General features: G+C 53.3%; 6 protein-coding genes across 6 annotated transcripts; 5 read left to right on the forward strand and 1 right to left on the reverse strand.

Moving 5' to 3' along the window:
• The first annotated feature begins 979 nt into the window (after nt 1-979).
• On the forward strand, nt 980-5,774 carry COCSADRAFT_144367 (uncharacterized protein). The gene is made up of 2 exons (XM_007702665.1): nt 980-5,304; nt 5,360-5,774. Exons 1-2 carry the CDS (start codon nt 1,412-1,414, stop codon nt 5,529-5,531), a joined length of 4,065 nt encoding a protein of 1,354 aa, XP_007700855.1. The 5' UTR covers nt 980-1,411; the 3' UTR covers nt 5,532-5,774.
• A 959-nt stretch (nt 5,775-6,733) lies between these two features.
• Nucleotides 6,734-8,009, forward strand: COCSADRAFT_90781 (uncharacterized protein; the record flags this gene model as incomplete). The annotated part of the gene is made up of 3 exons (XM_007702666.1): nt 6,734-6,884; nt 7,129-7,919; nt 7,980-8,009. The coding sequence occupies 3 exons, from the start codon at nt 6,734-6,736 to the stop codon at nt 8,007-8,009; spliced, it is 972 nt and encodes a 323-aa protein (XP_007700856.1).
• A 737-nt stretch (nt 8,010-8,746) lies between these two features.
• Nucleotides 8,747-9,256, forward strand: COCSADRAFT_37616 (uncharacterized protein). The gene has a single exon (XM_007702278.1). It carries the CDS (start codon nt 8,895-8,897, stop codon nt 9,189-9,191), a length of 297 nt encoding a protein of 98 aa, XP_007700468.1. The 5' UTR covers nt 8,747-8,894; the 3' UTR covers nt 9,192-9,256.
• A 1,000-nt stretch (nt 9,257-10,256) lies between these two features.
• On the forward strand, nt 10,257-11,416 carry COCSADRAFT_332383 (uncharacterized protein). Its single transcript, XM_007702667.1, has 3 exons — nt 10,257-10,656; nt 10,719-10,881; nt 11,001-11,416. Exons 1-3 carry the CDS (start codon nt 10,622-10,624, stop codon nt 11,406-11,408), a joined length of 606 nt encoding a protein of 201 aa, XP_007700857.1. The 5' UTR covers nt 10,257-10,621; the 3' UTR covers nt 11,409-11,416.
• Nucleotides 11,417-11,900: 484 nt separating this feature from the next.
• On the reverse strand, nt 11,901-12,281 carry COCSADRAFT_47859 (uncharacterized protein; the record flags this gene model as incomplete). Its single annotated transcript, XM_007702304.1, has 1 exon — nt 11,901-12,281. A coding segment is annotated over one exon (381 nt), but the record flags the coding sequence as incomplete, so codon positions are not given.
• A 2,310-nt stretch (nt 12,282-14,591) lies between these two features.
• COCSADRAFT_172112 (uncharacterized protein) lies at nt 14,592-17,673 on the forward strand (the record flags this gene model as incomplete). Its single annotated transcript, XM_007702668.1, has 7 exons — nt 14,592-14,790; nt 14,931-15,068; nt 15,136-15,354; nt 15,418-16,109; nt 17,146-17,344; nt 17,494-17,589; nt 17,639-17,673. The coding sequence occupies 7 exons, from the start codon at nt 14,592-14,594 to the stop codon at nt 17,671-17,673; spliced, it is 1,578 nt and encodes a 525-aa protein (XP_007700858.1).
• Nucleotides 17,674-17,917: the final 244 nt, after the last annotated feature.

A 17,917-nucleotide genomic window follows, 5' to 3' on the forward strand; every position in this document is an offset into this window, starting at 1 on the left:
GGCGAGCGAGATGCCAAGCAAGATGGAGATGAGATGTATCTGTGCATGTAAGTAAGGCCGTCTTGTAGTATGCAGTGATAGTGAAGACGTGCATAGCGGTAACAACAAGCAAGGCTCAGGCAGTGCTGAAGCTATGTACTTAGGCGGGCGTAGGTCAGGCGCGGTGAGGGCAAGCAAGTGAGATGTGGTCTCATGGGCCAATAGTGGGTGCCTCTATTGCGAGGTACGTACCGCTACCTATTTTAAGAGTCGCCAGCGCCACTAGGGTACCGTTACGAGATGGCGGACCAGCTCAACTTGGCAACACAGGCCTTGGTATAATAGTATGTCAGCACACATGTCTACAGTGCCAGCTTTGACGATGCTCAAACCAAGGGTTGACATTGCTGCGGTACGGCGCGCTCAGGTCGTGGTTTTCGGCATGTCCAAGAGGCCGCAGCACAGTGCATACGTGAGTTAAATTGGGATGCGCCTGCAGTGGAGGATGCAGGGCAAAGGGCGCAGCGACGAAGTTTATACTGGATTGGTTTCAATACCCATGGCGGGCCAGCATGCTTGGTGTCTCAAAGTTGGGTGACGGCCCTGCATTTCAGGAAGACAGGCACCGTACATAAGTATATTTTTGTACATACACGCATGTTGGATGATTAGTATTTGATTGATGAGGACAGTGTGTACTCTAGAATCGAGCAAGTATAGAGAGAGAGCTTGGCGCAACGTCAGTGTGCTCCACCTAATGTCTTTCCCAACGGCGGCGCCGCGTAATGGCCCTGGACAGGAGCAGGACGTCGAGGAAAAGACAGTCTCACGCGTCCAGGTCGACTCGGCGCAATTTGGAGACTTGGTCGAGGGGGGGCGGACAGTGTGCCATTCGCTCGAGGGTGGATACATACATGGAGACACCAGGGGCGCGGCTGCAGCAGCTTGCCCAGGGTAGCAGGGAAGCAGTCGTATGTACGTACTCTAGGCACTGCCACTGCCTCGCTCCTCGCTCAGCACTCGGGGCCCGTGCCTACACATCTTTCGACGACGACGACACTCCCACCTAGCCCACAGTCAGGCCAGACACCTGCACCCTGAATCCGTCATCTTGCTGCTGCACTCCATAGCCCGTCGCCAGCTCCCTCTGTTGCGCGTCGCATCTGCCTTGCCATACCCACCCTCTCGCTCACACGCATTCTCTCACACACGCACACTCCTGATACACGAACCGCCGGCCAACGCGGAGGTGCGACTACCACTGTACTATTTTCAGCGCCCACCTCTCCGCTCGTGGCCGCAATCATCACTCACCCACGCACCCACACTCTTCCCCCCACGAAACGGCGACAGACTGCGGCGGCTCTTCGATGCATTAGCAGAGCAAACGCGCTGAGCGGACCCAGGACGCCCAAGACGACAGACGGCCGCCATGGCCAGCAGGCCGCCAGGTGGACCGCCTCATAGCGATAACCTCATTGACTTTGACGACCACCAGCCCACATACAATTCGGGCGCACCGCCCCCCACCGGCGACCACAATCTCCTGCACCGCTACGACATTGACGCCTCAGACGCCCCGCCACAGGGCCGGCCCTCGGTCTCGTACGATGACTTTGTCGGCGGTGGCAGGACCACCCAGGGCCTGCCGGGCGGGCCAGGCGCTCCTTCCGCAGGCTCACCCTACATGGGCGGAGGAAGCAACCCTAGGGCCTACTCGCAGACGTCGGACTTGAACAACTACCAACGCTACTCCGACGCCGACATCCCCCACGACGACGACACCTCGGCACAGGGCTACTACGCCGCGGGGGGCGCATACGACCAGGCCTCGCCAGGCGTCACCCGCGGCGGCTCCAAGAACGCCCACAACAGGAACAGCATCCTCAGCCTCGGCGGCGGCCTGACCGGACGTGTCAAGAACATGCTGGGCCGCGGCTCAGAGTACTCAGAGATGGACATGCCCTTGACCGAGAACGCCGCCCACCCGCAGCAGCCTAGCGCAACCGAGCCTGCCAGCGCCTACGACGACGGTTCATCCTCCAAGAAGAAGAAAAAAGGCCCCAGCAACTTCAAGTTTGGCTTTGGCGGAGGCGCACCCGACCCCTCGACCCTCGGCCCCCGCATCATCCACCTCAACAATCCGCCCGCAAACTCGGCCAACAAGTACGTCGACAACCACATCTCGACGTCCAAGTACAACATTGTCACCTTCCTTCCCAAGTTTTTGTATGAGCAGTTTTCCAAATACGCCAATCTCTTCTTCTTGTTTACCGCCATTCTCCAGCAGATTCCCGGCATCTCGCCCACCTCGCGATACACCACAATCGTCCCGCTCTGCATTGTTTTATTCGTATCCGCCGTCAAGGAATACATTGAAGACTACCGGCGGAAACAGTCTGATTCGGAACTCAACAACTCAAAGGCTCAGGTCCTGAAGGGTTCTACCTTTGTAGACACTAAGTGGGTCAATGTCGCCGTGGGAGATATTGTCCGCGTTGAATCCGAGCAGCCCTTCCCCACCGATCTCGTCCTTCTTGCCTCTTCCGAGCCCGAGGGTCTTTGCTACATCGAAACCGCCAACTTGGACGGCGAGACGAACCTCAAGATCAAGCAGGCTATTCCCGAGACTGCCGACTTTGTCAGTCCGGCAGAACTCGCAAGATTAGGCGGCAGAATCCGATCCGAACAACCCAACAGCAGTCTCTACACCTATGAAGCCACCTTGACCATTGCCGCGGGCGGAGGAGAGAAGGAGCTACCTTTGGCACCCGATCAGCTACTGCTGCGTGGCGCTACGCTGCGAAACACACCCTGGATCCATGGCGTGGTCGTCTTTACCGGACATGAAACGAAGCTCATGAGGAACGCTACGGCTACCCCTATCAAGACGACGGCCGTAGAGAGGATGGTCAACAAGCAAATTCTTATGCTAGTGATAATCCTCATCTGCCTTAGCATCATTAGTTCCATTGGCGATGTCATCATGCAATCTACTCGGGGAGGTAATCTCACCTACCTCCATCTCCCTGGTTTCAACGGTGCCAAGCAGTTCTTCCGTGACCTGCTGACCTACTGGGTCCTGTACTCCAACCTGGTCCCCATCTCGCTCTTTGTAACAATCGAAATCGTAAAGTACTACACTGGAAGTCTGATCGACTCTGACCTCGACATCTACTACGAACCTACTGACACACCCGCCAAATGCCGAACTTCGTCCCTCGTCGAGGAACTCGGTCAGATCGAGTACATCTTCTCTGACAAGACAGGTACATTGACATGTAACATGATGGAGTTCAAGCAGTCTACCATTGCTGGCATCCAGTATGCCGACGAGATTCCCGAAGACCGACGTGCAACAATAGAAGACGGGGTTGAGGTTGGGATTCACGACTTTAAGCAGCTCGAGCAGAACCGACAATCACATGCCAACAAACACATCATTGACCAGTTCCTCACCCTTCTCGCGACATGTCATACCGTTATTCCCGAAATGAAGGGAGGAAAAGGCGCCATCAAGTACCAAGCTGCCTCTCCGGATGAGGGTGCTTTGGTCGAAGGCGCCGTGACTCTGGGTTACAGGTTCATTGCACGAAAACCGCGCGCTGTCATTATCGAGGTCGACGGTCGTCAACTGGAATACGAACTCTTAGCTGTCTGTGAATTCAATTCTACAAGAAAGAGAATGTCTACCATCTTCCGCACGCCCCAAGGTAAGATTGTATGCTTTACCAAGGGTGCTGATACTGTCATCTTGGAGAGACTTTCAAAGGACAACCCGTATGTGGAAGCGACTCTGACACATCTGGAAGAATACGCTTCCGAGGGTCTACGCACTCTCTGCCTTGCTATGCGTGAGATTCCAGAGGATGAGTTCCAGGAATGGTGGTCGATTTTCAACACTGCGCAGACAACCGTCAGTGGCAACCGTGCCGAAGAGCTGGACAAGGCCGCCGAACTCATTGAACACGATATGACTCTTCTGGGAGCAACTGCTATCGAGGACAAGCTGCAGGACGGTGTTCCAGACACTATTGCGACTCTGCAATCCGCCGGCATCAAGGTCTGGGTCCTGACTGGCGATCGCCAAGAGACTGCCATCAACATCGGTATGAGTTGCAAGCTGATTAGCGAGGACATGAGCCTTCTCATCATCAACGAGGAGAACAAGGAAGCCACGCGAGACAACATCCGCAAGAAGTACCAGGCCATTACCAGTCAGAGTCAAGGTGGAGCCGAAATGGATGTCCTCGCTCTGGTCATTGACGGCAAATCACTCACTTATGCCCTTGAACGTGATCTCGAAAAGGAATTCCTGGATCTCGCCATCCGGTGCAAGGCTGTCATCTGCTGCCGTGTCTCTCCCCTCCAAAAGGCACTCGTCGTCAAGCTCGTCAAGCGCCATCTCAAGTCGATTCTGTTGGCCATTGGTGATGGAGCTAACGACGTTTCTATGATCCAGGCTGCTCACGTTGGTGTTGGTATCAGCGGTGTCGAGGGTCTCCAGGCAGCTCGTAGTGCAGACATTGCCATTGGCCAATTCCGCTACCTCCGCAAGCTTCTGCTCGTCCACGGTGCATGGAGTTACCAGCGTGTCAGCAAGGTCATTTTGTACTCTTTTTACAAGAACATTGCCATGTTCATGACACAGTTCTGGTACTCTTTCCAAAACGGCTTTTCCGGTCAGATTATCTACGAGTCGTGGACCCTTACCTTCTACAACGTCTTCTTCACCGCAGCGCCGCCTTTTGTCCTTGGTATTTTTGACCAATTTGTGAGCGCAAGGTTGTTGGATCGATACCCGCAACTCTACCGCCTCAGTCAGTCGGGTGTGTTCTTCAGGATGCACTCGTTCTGGTCCTGGGTCGGCAATGGCTTCTATCACTCGCTCATTCTCTACTTTGGCGCTCAGGCTTTTATCATCTGGGACTGGCCGCAATGGGATGGCCGCAACGCAGGCCATTGGGTCTGGGGTACGGCAGCTTACACTGCTAATCTTGCAACCGTGCTACTCAAAGCTTCGCTCATCACCAATATCTGGACAAAGTACACTGTGCTGGCTATCCCAGGTTCGATGCTTCTCTGGTTCATCCTCATGCCCATCTACGCCTATGTAGCGCCCAAGGCTGGTATCTCGCACGAGTATGTTGGTGTCATTGAGCGACTCTTCCCCGATCCGCGATTCTGGGCTATGCTGGTGGTACTACCGCCGCTTTGCTTGATCCGAGACTTTGCGTGGAAGTACGCAAAGAGGATGTACTTTCCGCAGAGCTACCACCACGTTCAGGAAATTCAAAAGTACAACATTCAAGATTATCGACCACGGTACGTGGCTCTGGATTCGCATAGCACAAACGACGAGATGCTAACGTATATACAGAATGGAACAGTTTCAGAAAGCCATCCGAAAGGTACGACAGGTACAGCGTATGCGCAAACAGCGAGGCTATGCATTCTCGCAAACGGACGAGTCGCAGGCGAGGGTCCTACAAGCATACGACACGACACAACAGAGAGGAAGATATGGAGAGATGGCGAGTTCGCGAAAATAGGGTGGGTATTTGCAGCGAAAGGGGCACTTTGCTCTTCGGTGTTTGGTCTGGCGCATGACGGGCAAGGCGCGCAAGGAAAAAATCTGTACGACCTGGTCCCGAGTGGACATGACGTCTTTAGTATGAATAGTGTATTGTTATTGATGTTGGTGTCGGCCAACCAATGTTCTTGTTTCTGTTGCTTGTGTTGGATGCCCTGTGGAGTGAGCACGTGCTATCTGTGTCTGCAATGTTATCTTGAAGCCATGTCGACTGCAACTTGAGCTGGACACCACGTGCACACGGAAAGTTGTTGTATCGGGCGCTTAATAAGGAACACGGTGTCCCGAACCCCCAAAGGCGGAGTCTGCAGTGGTTGAGGCATTGTCGATTGGTACGTGAAGGCCGTGGTGCGAAACAATTATCCGGTGCCTCGTTACTAACAGGTATTTTATCCGCCTACCGCGCAGTGGCAGGGCCACATTGTGGAGCAAGAGGGGCACATGCTACCCCACCACGCAAAACTGTGGTCACTCTGATATGCTGCCGCGCCCGTTTTTTACCACCCATACGTGCCACGATACGCTACAGTTTGAGCATTGAGCAAGGCCCCTCGAGATACCAGTCTGTTGAGAGGAGCCGCTATTTATCCCGCCCGTCGTAGAATTTGCCGGGCACTTGGGAGAGCAAGAGACAGACGGCGAGCCCGTCCAAAGTCACGCTTACACAGGACGACGTGTAGCTACCTGCCGCGCTGCTAAGTAGCCATCATAAAGGCTACAGTGGTCCTGGCAGGGTAAAATAGCAACCATACCGGCGGCGAATGAGGACTCGACAAGGCAAAGCAAAGGCATGGTTAACCCAGTCGTCCGGGTGAAGACGCAGGGTCATTTGGCCCAAACTAGCCTCTGACACGGCGTTAAATAGACAGCAGGCTGTTTGTTGTGCCTGGGGGCAGAATGGTCTGAAGTTCCGTCTGCAAAATACACGTTTGATATCAGGGAGCCATGATTGCTAGACCCATTTGCCGTGCCGGTAGTATTAATACGCTGCGTTGCGCCGCTGCCTTCTCCACTACTTCTACTCCTCGTCCCTTCACATCTCTTTCTTCTTCTTCTGCTCTGTTGTCGTCGTCGTCAATCAAGACTCGCTGCATTGCCCCTCGAGCGCATACCGTACCAGCTTTCAAGACTAGACTTGCCAATCGCAGCCTTTTCGCTACAATGGCTTCAAACGTCCCTTTCGTTACCCTCAACGATGGCAACAAGATGCCCCAGGTCGGCTTTGGACTATGGAAGGTCGACAATGCCACTTGCGCCGATACTGTTTACAATGCCATCAAGGCTGGCTACAGGCTGTTTGACGGCGCATGCGGTACGTAAACTCGTGTTTAGCATTTCGTTTTTCTTTTTCTCTGCTCACTTCCCTCTTCCTGTAACCCCACCATCTGGCAAATGGTCAGCAGAATCGGTGCCTGTTACCGCGAGACGCCCCGAATTACCGGTGGCTGCTGTACATGCTTGGCCCTGCATCGGAATGCTAGCGTTGTCCATCGGAACGAAGCCCGAGCCTCCTCACGTGCTCATGCAACCCATACTAACGACTCAATCTTGAACAGACTACGGCAACGAAGTCGAGTGCGGCCAGGGCGTTGCCCGCGCCATCAAGGAGGGCCTCGTAAAGCGTGAGGATCTCTTCATCGTCAGCAAGCTCTGGCAAACCTTCCACGACCGCGAGCAAGTCGAGCCCATCGTCCGCAAACAACTTGCCGACTGGGGCGTCGACTACTTCGACCTCTACCTCATTCACTTCCCCGTTGCCCTCAAATACGTCGACCCCAAGGTCCGCTACCCACCCGGCTGGTACTACGACGGCGAGAGCAAGATCGAGCACAGCAACGCCAGCCTACAAAGCACATGGGAGGCCTTTGAGGACATCAAGAGCAAGGGCCTCGCAAAGAGCATCGGTGTCAGCAACTACAGTGGTGCCCTCCTTCTCGACCTCTTCACCTACGCCAAAGTCAAGCCCGCCACCCTCCAAATCGAACACCACCCTTACTATGTCCAACCCTACCTCATCGAGCTCGCCCGCCAGCACGACATCAAGGTCACCGCCTACTCATCGTTCGGCCCCCAGAGCTTCCTTGAGTGCGACATGAAGGTTGCCGCCGATACGCCTCTTCTGTTCGACCACCCCGTCATCAAGAAGATTGCAGAGGCTCACGGCAAGACGCCCGCCCAGGTTCTGCTGCGCTGGTCCACCCAGCGCGGTCTGAGCGTCATCCCCAAGTCCAACTCGCCAAACCGCCTAGCGCAAAACTTGGATGTTACCAGCTTTGATCTCAAGGACAGTGAGATTGAGGAGATTTCGGGTCTGGATAAGAACCTCAAGTTTAATGCTCCTACCAACGTACGTTTTATTATACCTTTGTGGATTATTGTGGACGGTGTTGGCTAACGTTTTTTATAGTACGGTATCCCTTGCTACGTCTTTGCATAGACGGCATGGTCGATAATCTCTTTTTCGCTATTTTTCATGGAACGTTTTACGAATTATTCGATGAGCCGACATCGAAGGATGATGGGTATGAATATGGATCAGGTAGGATATCAAGTATATATCAACACGAAATAAAATACAAGTGCTCAATCAACCGATGCAGTGTCGCGCATCCCCTAACTAACGGCTACTATTGACGTGATACGAAAATAGTAGCAAGATCTAAACAAAGCTGCCCGTGTACCCATTCTTCCTCTTCTTGCTTTTTTATCAACGTCATAGTCACATGTCCCACCCCCCACTCGGCATCTGTTCGGCAAACTATACTAGCTGCTAGCAATAGCAGACTATTTTATGTCTACACGTAAGGGAAAAACTAAAGCTTCGACTAATGACGCCACGAACGCATCGTCCCCTCTCCCTCCTCGGAAGCGATCGAAGCTAAGCCATTGTAGCCGCGAACTTTACTTCAGGCATGGCATTTTGTCATTTCAACATAGCATAGTACCCCATATAAAACGCCAAGTGACGTCGCTGCCTCTGTGGGTATGGTACTACGGTTACATCGCGATGTACGAAATAACGTGAAACTCACGTGTTCGCACCCAGTAAATCATTACTTTTTTTTCTCGGAGCAAAACCACGCCGCTTATTTCCGTCCATCCCCCGAGACCCTTTCTACACTACACGTTGCTTGCATGCACACGTGCCGTAATGATGCGAAGCAAGGATAACGTCCTCCTGTCAACCCTTTCCCCCCTCATTTGCATCACCTGAAAGTCGTAGAACTACCGTTCAGCAGTGGAAGGAACCATAATTCCCCGCTTCCCATCCCAGCCCAGTTTGTCTATCTGACACACACGGAAAATGATATCTGCTATTTAGATGATAAAAAAGTCGGGTATTTTCCAAATACACCCCCGACCCCCCATCTTCCCATATCCGACATCCGACACCCCCCTCTACTCTAATCCCCGATCGCGTGACACACCACACCCACTTCCACCCTTTTTAGTCCGAACTCCTCCAAAGAACAGCAGCCCCAACACACATACACAAACATTGAACCCTCGTCCGTTTTTACCTCCGAGTAAGAAAAGTAACAAAGTGACAATGTGTGTGCAGATCAAGCTTAATAATAAATTCGCCTTGCAGAAACCCGAAAAAAAATACGACAAATAGCCTGTTGCACAATGTCCCCCTTCCCGGATGCACGGCTACGTGCAGTGCCGGTGTGGCTTGCAATCGTTGAACAAGGGTATTTATATGGGGGAGAGGGCATAAGTCACGTTAGAGATAGTATGGAAGCTTTATGTAACTACCTGTAATCTTTTATCCATAGCAAAATAACGGTAAACTTCCAATTTCTTTACAAACCCTTTCCCCACATGAAGTAAAGCGATGGAAGTGAAGTGGAATAACATTGTATGAAAGAAGAATAAAATAAAATGGTGACATGACCTTGTTCTGATCAAAACATCACCTCTCTAGTTACATTAACTCTATATATTCCTTTCGCCGAAGAAGACGAAGAAGAGCAAGACGCAGGCCGAACGGACGAACAAAGTTGTGTGCAGCGGGCATTTGCGCACGTCCATCCGCGCATCGCCGAAGAAAAAAAAAGCTTGGGTCTTGGTCGGGTTTAGGAAAGAGAAAAAGAGCCCATTTGATAAACAAGAACTAGGCCCCAGTTGGAAGGAAATAACGTTACATGAGAATTCCTGATTTGACAAGAGCTGCAAGCCGTTTTTCCCATCGGGCGCATCGAAAACACGGAATACGGGACTCCTCGCCCGGCGAGCGAACAAGATAATAAGAGAGAATAAGAAAGAGAGAGAGAAAGAGAGAGAGAGAGTCAGGGTACTTGACGAATAAACTCATGACGTCGGTGTGTTGTTTAGTCCTTACTAGTACTTCAGCCTCATCTCTACCCTTTCCCTCTTTCTCTCTGGCCTACCGCTTTGCAAACAAGGAACCGTGTTCGTCTGTTACTGTTTCATAACTTACCCTTACTACTACGAAACCTCTCTATCAAAAGCCCTCCGTCTCTGTCTTCTTTAAAAGAGATAAAGAAAGTAAAAAGAAGGAAACAAGGCATATCACGCATTTGACACATTACTCAGCCTTTATATCCGAGAATCCAAACATAATACCCCGGATTACTTACACATCCCACTTCCGACTCCCTCGCTCATCGCACTTTCTTTTTCCTCTCCGCTTTCAACTGGGCTGAACCGGGGCGAACGAAAAAAAAAAAGAGCGTGAGCAAGAAAACTGACGTCGACAAAACTGGTCTTTGCGCGGACCTTGTGGGTTCCCTTTTCCTTCGGACGGCGGGCGACAAGCACAAGTGTGTCTGTGTGTATGCGTCTTTGCTTTTTCTTTTTGTCCGATTATAAACTTTGTTGAATATACGCGACCGTTTTCTTTCTTGCGCGGACTGGTTTTCTCCATCTCTTGGACTTGTTTTCTTTCTTCCTCTCTCCCTCTCACATCGTTTATCGCAACCGCGTCGCATTGCAAAGCGTCGTCGTCTCGGCAAAGGAAAGCGTTGCAACGCTGGAGGCAAAAAGCTGGACTTGAGAACTTAACAACACACTTCCATTTTGACAATGGTATCATCATCCAGCGAGCAGAGCCAAATGAGGTATGTTTTGTTGTTTTTCCACTTCTCTATCCTGGCGCAATTCTGACATGACATGTTCTCAGGTTCCTAGCCATCGTCCTCCCTGTGCTCACCTTTTGCGCACATGGCCTCCTCGTCATGTCCTTTGGGCTGCCCGGTTCGGACCTCGACGGCGCATACTTTCCCATCACCTACAACTTGCTTGCTTGCGGTGCAAGTATTCTCGGCTTCGTTGGCGCACTACGGGTAGGTCAGCAGCTTGTTTTCCTTGCCCCGCGTTTCGTGCGACGGACTCTCGGATCGTCCGGAACCACTGCGGGTCTTGTTTGTCATTACGCATGGGTGCTTACAATACGATAACACAGGCACTGCCAAGTCTGGTGTCAGCTTACACCCTGTTGCACACAATGACTCTGTCATTCCTAACAATCGCCATTGTTAATCTGATTCTGCCGTGGGACTTCCGAACATTAAATCCGGTAACTCCGAGCTACACGGTCGACGAATCAGCCATATGCCGCGACATTGACGCCGGCTTTGGATGGGACACCGAGTGGCTGGAACAGTGCACTAAGAGTCTTAGCACCATCAAGTTTTGGTGTACAGGTTTTAGTATGGTCTTGATTTTCGTGCAGTGGTGGGCTCTGATGAGCGTGCGGACGTGGGGGCAAGAGCAGCGAGCCCGGTCGCAAGATACTCGAAGGGATGTGGAAAAGGCCGGCCTTGGGACCGACGAGAAGATGACCATTTATGACCAAAAGACTGGATTTTAAACGATATTAAATGAATTAAAGAGTACAAGCGCAGATAGCGTGACATAATGCAGTTCGAGGGAGCTCTGTCGATATGAGTGACCTGGCTGGTTCTACGCGAATAGGACTGGCAGATTGGTTTCTGAAATCACGTGAAGGTCGTCTAGAAAGGTCAACTTGTCCAAGGGACTTCAACTTGCACATGGTCAGCACAAAAGTGGAAAGCTTACCATCATCATCACCATTATCTGAACAAGCTTCCCAGACCCATAGCTGACCGGTGTCACTACTGGCCAGCTCCGAGGCTTCTCTCCAGAAGAGGAATCTATGGCACTCTTTGCTGTTGTTGAGATAGCGAGTATAGGTCCGGACTGCCCAGAAGCCACAACTATCGCATGTGCAGCTGCACTTGGACCAGCCCATGATATTTCCGCAATGCATACATATGTCGTCCATGCAACTGGTCCATTCGTTTCTGCCGCCGTGGCCTGTGTGGATAACTCTTGCAAGTCTACTCACGTGCCAAGAGCAGACGTTAGATGACAGCTGGACCACGTCATGGGGCGTCGTGGTGAGCTTCATGGCAATGCATGCTGGGCTAGTTGATGAGCTGAACATGGCAATCGGATAGGCAGAATTACAGAGGCGACAGTGCTGTTGATCGGGCTTTGGTGGTGACAGGTTTAGATAGCTGTGTACTGCACGTCGTGCACAGGATGAAAGGGCATGCTGCCAACGGCGTGGGTCCAGGCGGATCATACTGTTAAGCCGTGAGGCTGTGAGCTTGAGTGCCAGCAACGCGTCCAGTGGTAGGAAATCGCAAATGTCTAGAATGAGCTCCGTAGGCAGATCATGGAAGGACGTGACATCCGAAGACATGGTGGTGCGTATATGCGGGCGCGATCGAGGGTCTGGGCAGGTTTATCATGTCTTTTTGACAAAGGAAAAGGCGTGGGAAGCAGGAGGTGCATGTTGCTGGTCGAGATCAAAGAGTCCATCCTCCTGGCCATTTCTCATGTTGCATCCATGTGCCCCAGTGACATTTGTGAGATTGTGAAGGGGAATCTGACAGCAAATCGAGCTCTTGTGCCAAAGGCTGACGTGGCGAGGCCTTGGATTGTCCTATTGTTCCACTGTTTTGCTTGATGCGGCCTTGTTCCATTTGGCGCACGGGCGACGAGGTTGCACGAGACGATGCGTGACGGCTTGAGGGGCTATGTATACGGGCTTTGGTAAGGGAGGAAGGGAGTGTGACTGGTGTCATGGGTGACGGTTGAGACAAACAGGTTGTGGCAAGCGCCGTGGGGCATGACGTTGGAGAGGGGCAGCGACGACCCAAAAGCAAATATTTGACCGAGACGATGACGATGATGTGGAAGGAGCGATGTTGGTGGTGGACGAGAGGGAAGTCACGACTGTGGTAAAGCAGCAAAGGAAAAATAGATTTTGGAAAGGTGGAGAGGCGGGACAGGGGCAAAAGGAAGCATGCATGGTGAAGCACGGATTCCCGTGCCCCAAACGTGTGTTACTAGATTCGAGAATACTTTGTTAGTGGTGGTAGCGTAACGGCAGGGCAGGTAGGCGAGCTACAAAAGCTGGGGTAGGCGGGAGCGCATGCCTAGCCGAACAAAGCAAAACTGCATTGCATTGTATTGCGGCATTTGCGTGTATGTAGTAGTAGTAGTAGTAGTAGTCATAGAGTCTTGTGTATTGTGCATGTGTCCAATACATATGAGAAAAATTTCCATGTGTGTAGTAGTGTTCAAGCACATTGTGGAGCTCGCCCACACAGCCAAATTGCCGGCACCGTGTTCCGACAACGGTCGCTCGTCGCATGCCGACGTCCTATTCTCATATGCAGAAGTGGGCGTGCAGTGCATGGCGAAGCGCTCTAAGCGCGGACTGGCAGCCCTTTGCGGCAACAGGGCCGGCGGCATCTGGGCATCTGGGCAGCTGGGCAGCCATGTTGTGATGGGCCATGGCCATGGGCGATGGGTGGGAGTGCGGAGGAGTCAGCCACAAGTTGATATTTTCGCAGACGCCTGTCGTTGCTGGGAGCTTATTGGAGAGTATGCCCCGCATCGTGCAGCCCAAGCCCGTTCGTTCGCAGTCAACCATACAGTAGATGGCGATGCGGTCAGATGCATGCACATGGCCCGACACGGCACCCTTCTGTCCTCGCTCGCCCTTATTCTCACCATGGCCCTCGGGGTTTGCCAGATGCAGACTCGGTGCACTCGCTGCTGGTCGACATTCGAGAGCGTCAGCAAAGCAGGTGTGTGCTTGTGGGCGCGCGGGCAGCTCCGTCGTCTGATGATGGACCGAACAACGGTTCGCTAGGCGGGCTGCCAGCCTAAGTAGGTGTGTATCCAAATAAGTAGGTACTAACTATGTACATGTACATCCCATCCATCCGTCCATCCATACACGCACACACAGTACATACATACTACACTACATATGTATGCATGTCCCGCAGCAGCCCGCCATGGACGTCATGCACTCATGCGTCCGCCCACGCCGTCGCTGCGAGAGAGAACCCCGACAGGCTGCATCGAGGCCGCCGTTGGGCCAACTGCAAGTGCAAAGGCGGCATGGCATGGCATGCCTCGACGACGGCCAGCTAACTGACTGCAGGTGCTGAGGCCCGTGTCTCGAGGCCGAGATGAATAAAGTGGATAGCTCTTCGCTCGGCCTGCTTAGCGCGAGTAGTCGAGCGTCCCCAGCATCCCCTTTCGACATAATCCTCACCCAGGCCCGCGATATCTCCCGAGTCCCTCCTGACCCCTACCCACCCGCTTCCAGCTGTCCTTCACTCGCTGACTTCACCTTGCCCTCAGCTTAGTGGACAGCTGTCGCTCCTTTTGTCGCCTTCACCGTGAGTATGAGCCCTCGACCCCTAGTCCCCACTAGGGCCTCCCCCTCAGTCTCCAAAACATGTGCCCTCTCCACCAAAATTTTCCGCTGCCCGCCTCGACTTGATTTCCCGCCCCCCTCGTGTCGCCCGCAACCCGACGACGCCAGTCCCACCATCTTCTTGTCCCCAGTCGACGCCAATTGCTTTCTGTGCCTGTTTTTCTGCTGCAAGCACACCTGCTCACCTGCTCACCTGCTCCCTCACAGATCTCCTAGCCACTCTACCGGCTCGGCGCTACTACTATCTCGAGTCTTCCATATCTGGCCACGATTATTCCCGCAACCACCATGTCCTACTACAACGACGCGTCGTGGAACGCACCAGCTCCTGGCCGACAGCCCTCGTGGGAGCAACCTCCCCCGCCCTCGCGATCAGGTACTACACCAATGCGCCCCGCCAGTCACAGTGCACCCATTCACCCAGATGTAGGCACTAGCTCCACCGTCAACAGCGAAGTCGCCAATGCCTATGCTTCTCAGTTCGAGGGTACGTTGCAAGTCCTCTGTCTTGCGCCAGTGTCGTCTGTCAGTGCCATGTTTGGCGCCCAATGCAACAAATATGGTTGTGACAAGACACACTACCTTGGCACACATACTCATAGTACAGTTACACTGACACCATCACAGAGGTCGACCGTGCCATTGAGAACCTCGCCAAAAGCGGCAAGCCCTTTGGACCCGGCTTCCCTCCCACGCCCACGGGCGCTGCCCGCCGTGAGTCCATGCCCATGATGGGAGGCGGTCCTCGTCCATACCCCGACTATGGTACGCATTCTCACATACACATGCACACACACAGTATACCATTCACACATACTAACACACACCACAGACCAGCAGCGCATGGGCGGTCCCCAGCGCCACCACTCCGTAAGCGAGTACGACGGCTCCCGCTCACACTCGGCCTCCAATGTACAGGGCTTCTACCAGAACCAGCGCTATGCGCCCAGACCCAACGATGCGGACCAGATGGCACAGGCGAAGCGACGGATGGCAGCCCAGCGAGAGCGTGAGCTGCGCAACTATCACCAGGAGCAGCAATATCACAGAAGTAAGGACTCGGAATCTGGGCAACAATAGAAGCAGGACAGACAGTTGACTTAGGGTAATACAGACGTTTCGGGCTCAGGCTCCAAGTCGGACCGCTCCATGAGCCCCAATGCCATGAATGAAGACGAGCGCCGCGAACTCATCGCCCGCCAGCACCGTGCTTTGTATGGCGAGACCTCCACTCTGTACAACAACAACCCAACCTCGAGTCAGGACGTTCGCGTTCAGACTTCGAGTGCCGGACGCGGGCCGTCTCCCCTCGCTTTTGACCCTTTCGGCATGCAGGCCCAGAACGCTGCGGGCGAGGGCTCCGTTCAGATGCCGCCCCGGGACAAGGATGCGGCCAGTAGCGCCCAGGACGCCCGTGCCAATAGCACCTCGTCCCCCTCGACTACACAGGCTCCCGCATTCAACCTGTTCGACGCTCAGCAGGCCAACCGCACCTCTAACTCGTCACCCGGCGGCTCACCACCTGTGCCAGGACAAAAGGCCAACGGTTCCGGCGTCGCCCCCATCGGCACCCGTCCCCAGAACCAGAACCTTCAGCAGCCTAGCGGTGCTGCCATGGGCAAGCGTACAAACTCGCCTCTGCCGTCGCCTCTGGGCTACAACTCGTACAATGCTAGCGAGCAGAACAACGCAGCTGCCACAACATCTGCTTCTATGAATCCCTCTTCGACTGTTACGGATAAGGGAGTTGGTATTTGGAACAATGGCCCCTGGAGCAACACGCCCACGCAGGGCGTGCAGGCATCGGTCTGGGGCTAGAAAATGGAGTTTTGTTTAGGGAGATACAATGCACATTAGGAGTTACTGCATTTCAGGTGTCTCAGGCATACCAAGCCGGTCTTTGAAGTACTAGCTTGGGCGGAGCAGGTCAATGGGAAGGTCGGCGAATATTTCGTGTGGGTTCGAGGTGCACCATGCACATGCCTCTGCACTTGTCAGGGTCTTGCTGCAGATGATATACCTTTTCACGAGTGGGTACAGGTGTTTGCTGCCAGGGTTCACGGATTGGCATTGGTTCATGGGGGACTTGCGGGAGTTTTGTCAAAGGTTATCTTGCTGTTATCGGTTGCTAGCTTTTCGGATCGGGTCAAGAGCCTCTACATCAACGAGCGACAGCCACGACGCTGCCTCGATCATCTTGGGAGGCTATGAGGGCTGGTACATTTAACGGAACTGCGTAATGGGAAAAAGTGGGTTGGGAAACTACTTGGTCTTTTTTTTCCTGTGAGCTATAATACATTACATTTGGCTCTGGAAGTTGCTATTTTCACAATACAGCCGCCGGTCCGGGCGAATGGCTGCAACGGGATATGAGGAAGCGAATACAACACGTGACCCTTGCTAGCGTAGTCGCAAGCGAGATCAGGGTTAGCGCGCCGCGGCAACCCCAGCTCCAGAATCGTGGCCTTTGGGTTCTGTTTGAGTGACTATCGCCTGTAGCCTCCCACGACCTTTCCATCACCCACTTTCTGTCCATCTCGCATCGGTTGCCGTTCAAATCGCCCATCATGGTCAGTCACACCCCCCCACGAGCGCACCCGAAGCCATTGGACAATGGAGAAGCAGCCCATTGCTTGCAAGACAGGAGCATGCGACAGGTGTAGACGACAAGGTGTTGCAAGTGAGGGTTGAAAGGGCAATTGTGCTATTCTACCTTTCAGCAACCTACATCTGCTTTCTCACTCTCCTGGAATGCAAGCAGTTCCTTCTACAATACGTTCACATGTCGACCGACCAGCCAAACCTCAGCATGCCTCAATATATTCACTAACTGGAATAACAGTCTGCCCCGCGCGCCACCTCACCGAACGCGGCCTCTTCAGGCTCAACAACTGCACGCCCTGCGTCGCCAAAGCCCCCAGGTGGTCCTGCGACCGTCATGCGAAGGAAGGCAGCCGCCGACCGCGCTGAGAAGACCGCCAACCTGCGACCGAGCAGCACAAGGGCGGCCGGTGCTGGAGGCAGTTCAAGCACCATGCTGAGTAAGTACTCACTCGACTGGCAGCAGGATGCGAAGAAATGAGGAGATTGGGCAATACATCCACTTCAGCTTAACGTCTATAGTGGGAGATGCTGGAAATAACACCAAGAGGAAACGTCACTCTTGAACTCTGCTAACGTACTTATTCAGGGCTGTACACCGATGAGTCCCCCGGGCTGAAGGTTGACCCTGTCGTCGTCATGACACTGTCCGTTGTCTTCATCTTCAGCGTTGTCGCTCTCCACGGTACGCAGTCTCATATGCCTTTGTAAAGCCCATGTCTGATCATCAGTAGTCATCGCCAAGGTTATGCGACGATTCTCCGCATAAGCAAGCGTATTGAATTACTACTTCTCTTTTTACCCTTTACAAATTTTCCATTCCAGGTGGCCGCTACCCAGTGGTAACCTTTGCAAGATTCCCCTCGATGTGCGATTAGCCGTGTCCGATTCTCCATGACTGTATTTGGACAAAAGGCAGAGCTATAGGGCGCATGAAACAATTGGAAAAGCACTATTTCCCATGATATCACTGCGACTACTAGGGGCGAGCATGACGGTGGGGAGCACGGGTA

This window comes from Bipolaris sorokiniana (assembly GCF_000338995.1).
Source record: "Bipolaris sorokiniana ND90Pr unplaced genomic scaffold COCSAscaffold_8, whole genome shotgun sequence".
NCBI classification, from domain to species: Eukaryota; Fungi; Ascomycota; class Dothideomycetes; order Pleosporales; family Pleosporaceae; genus Bipolaris; species Bipolaris sorokiniana.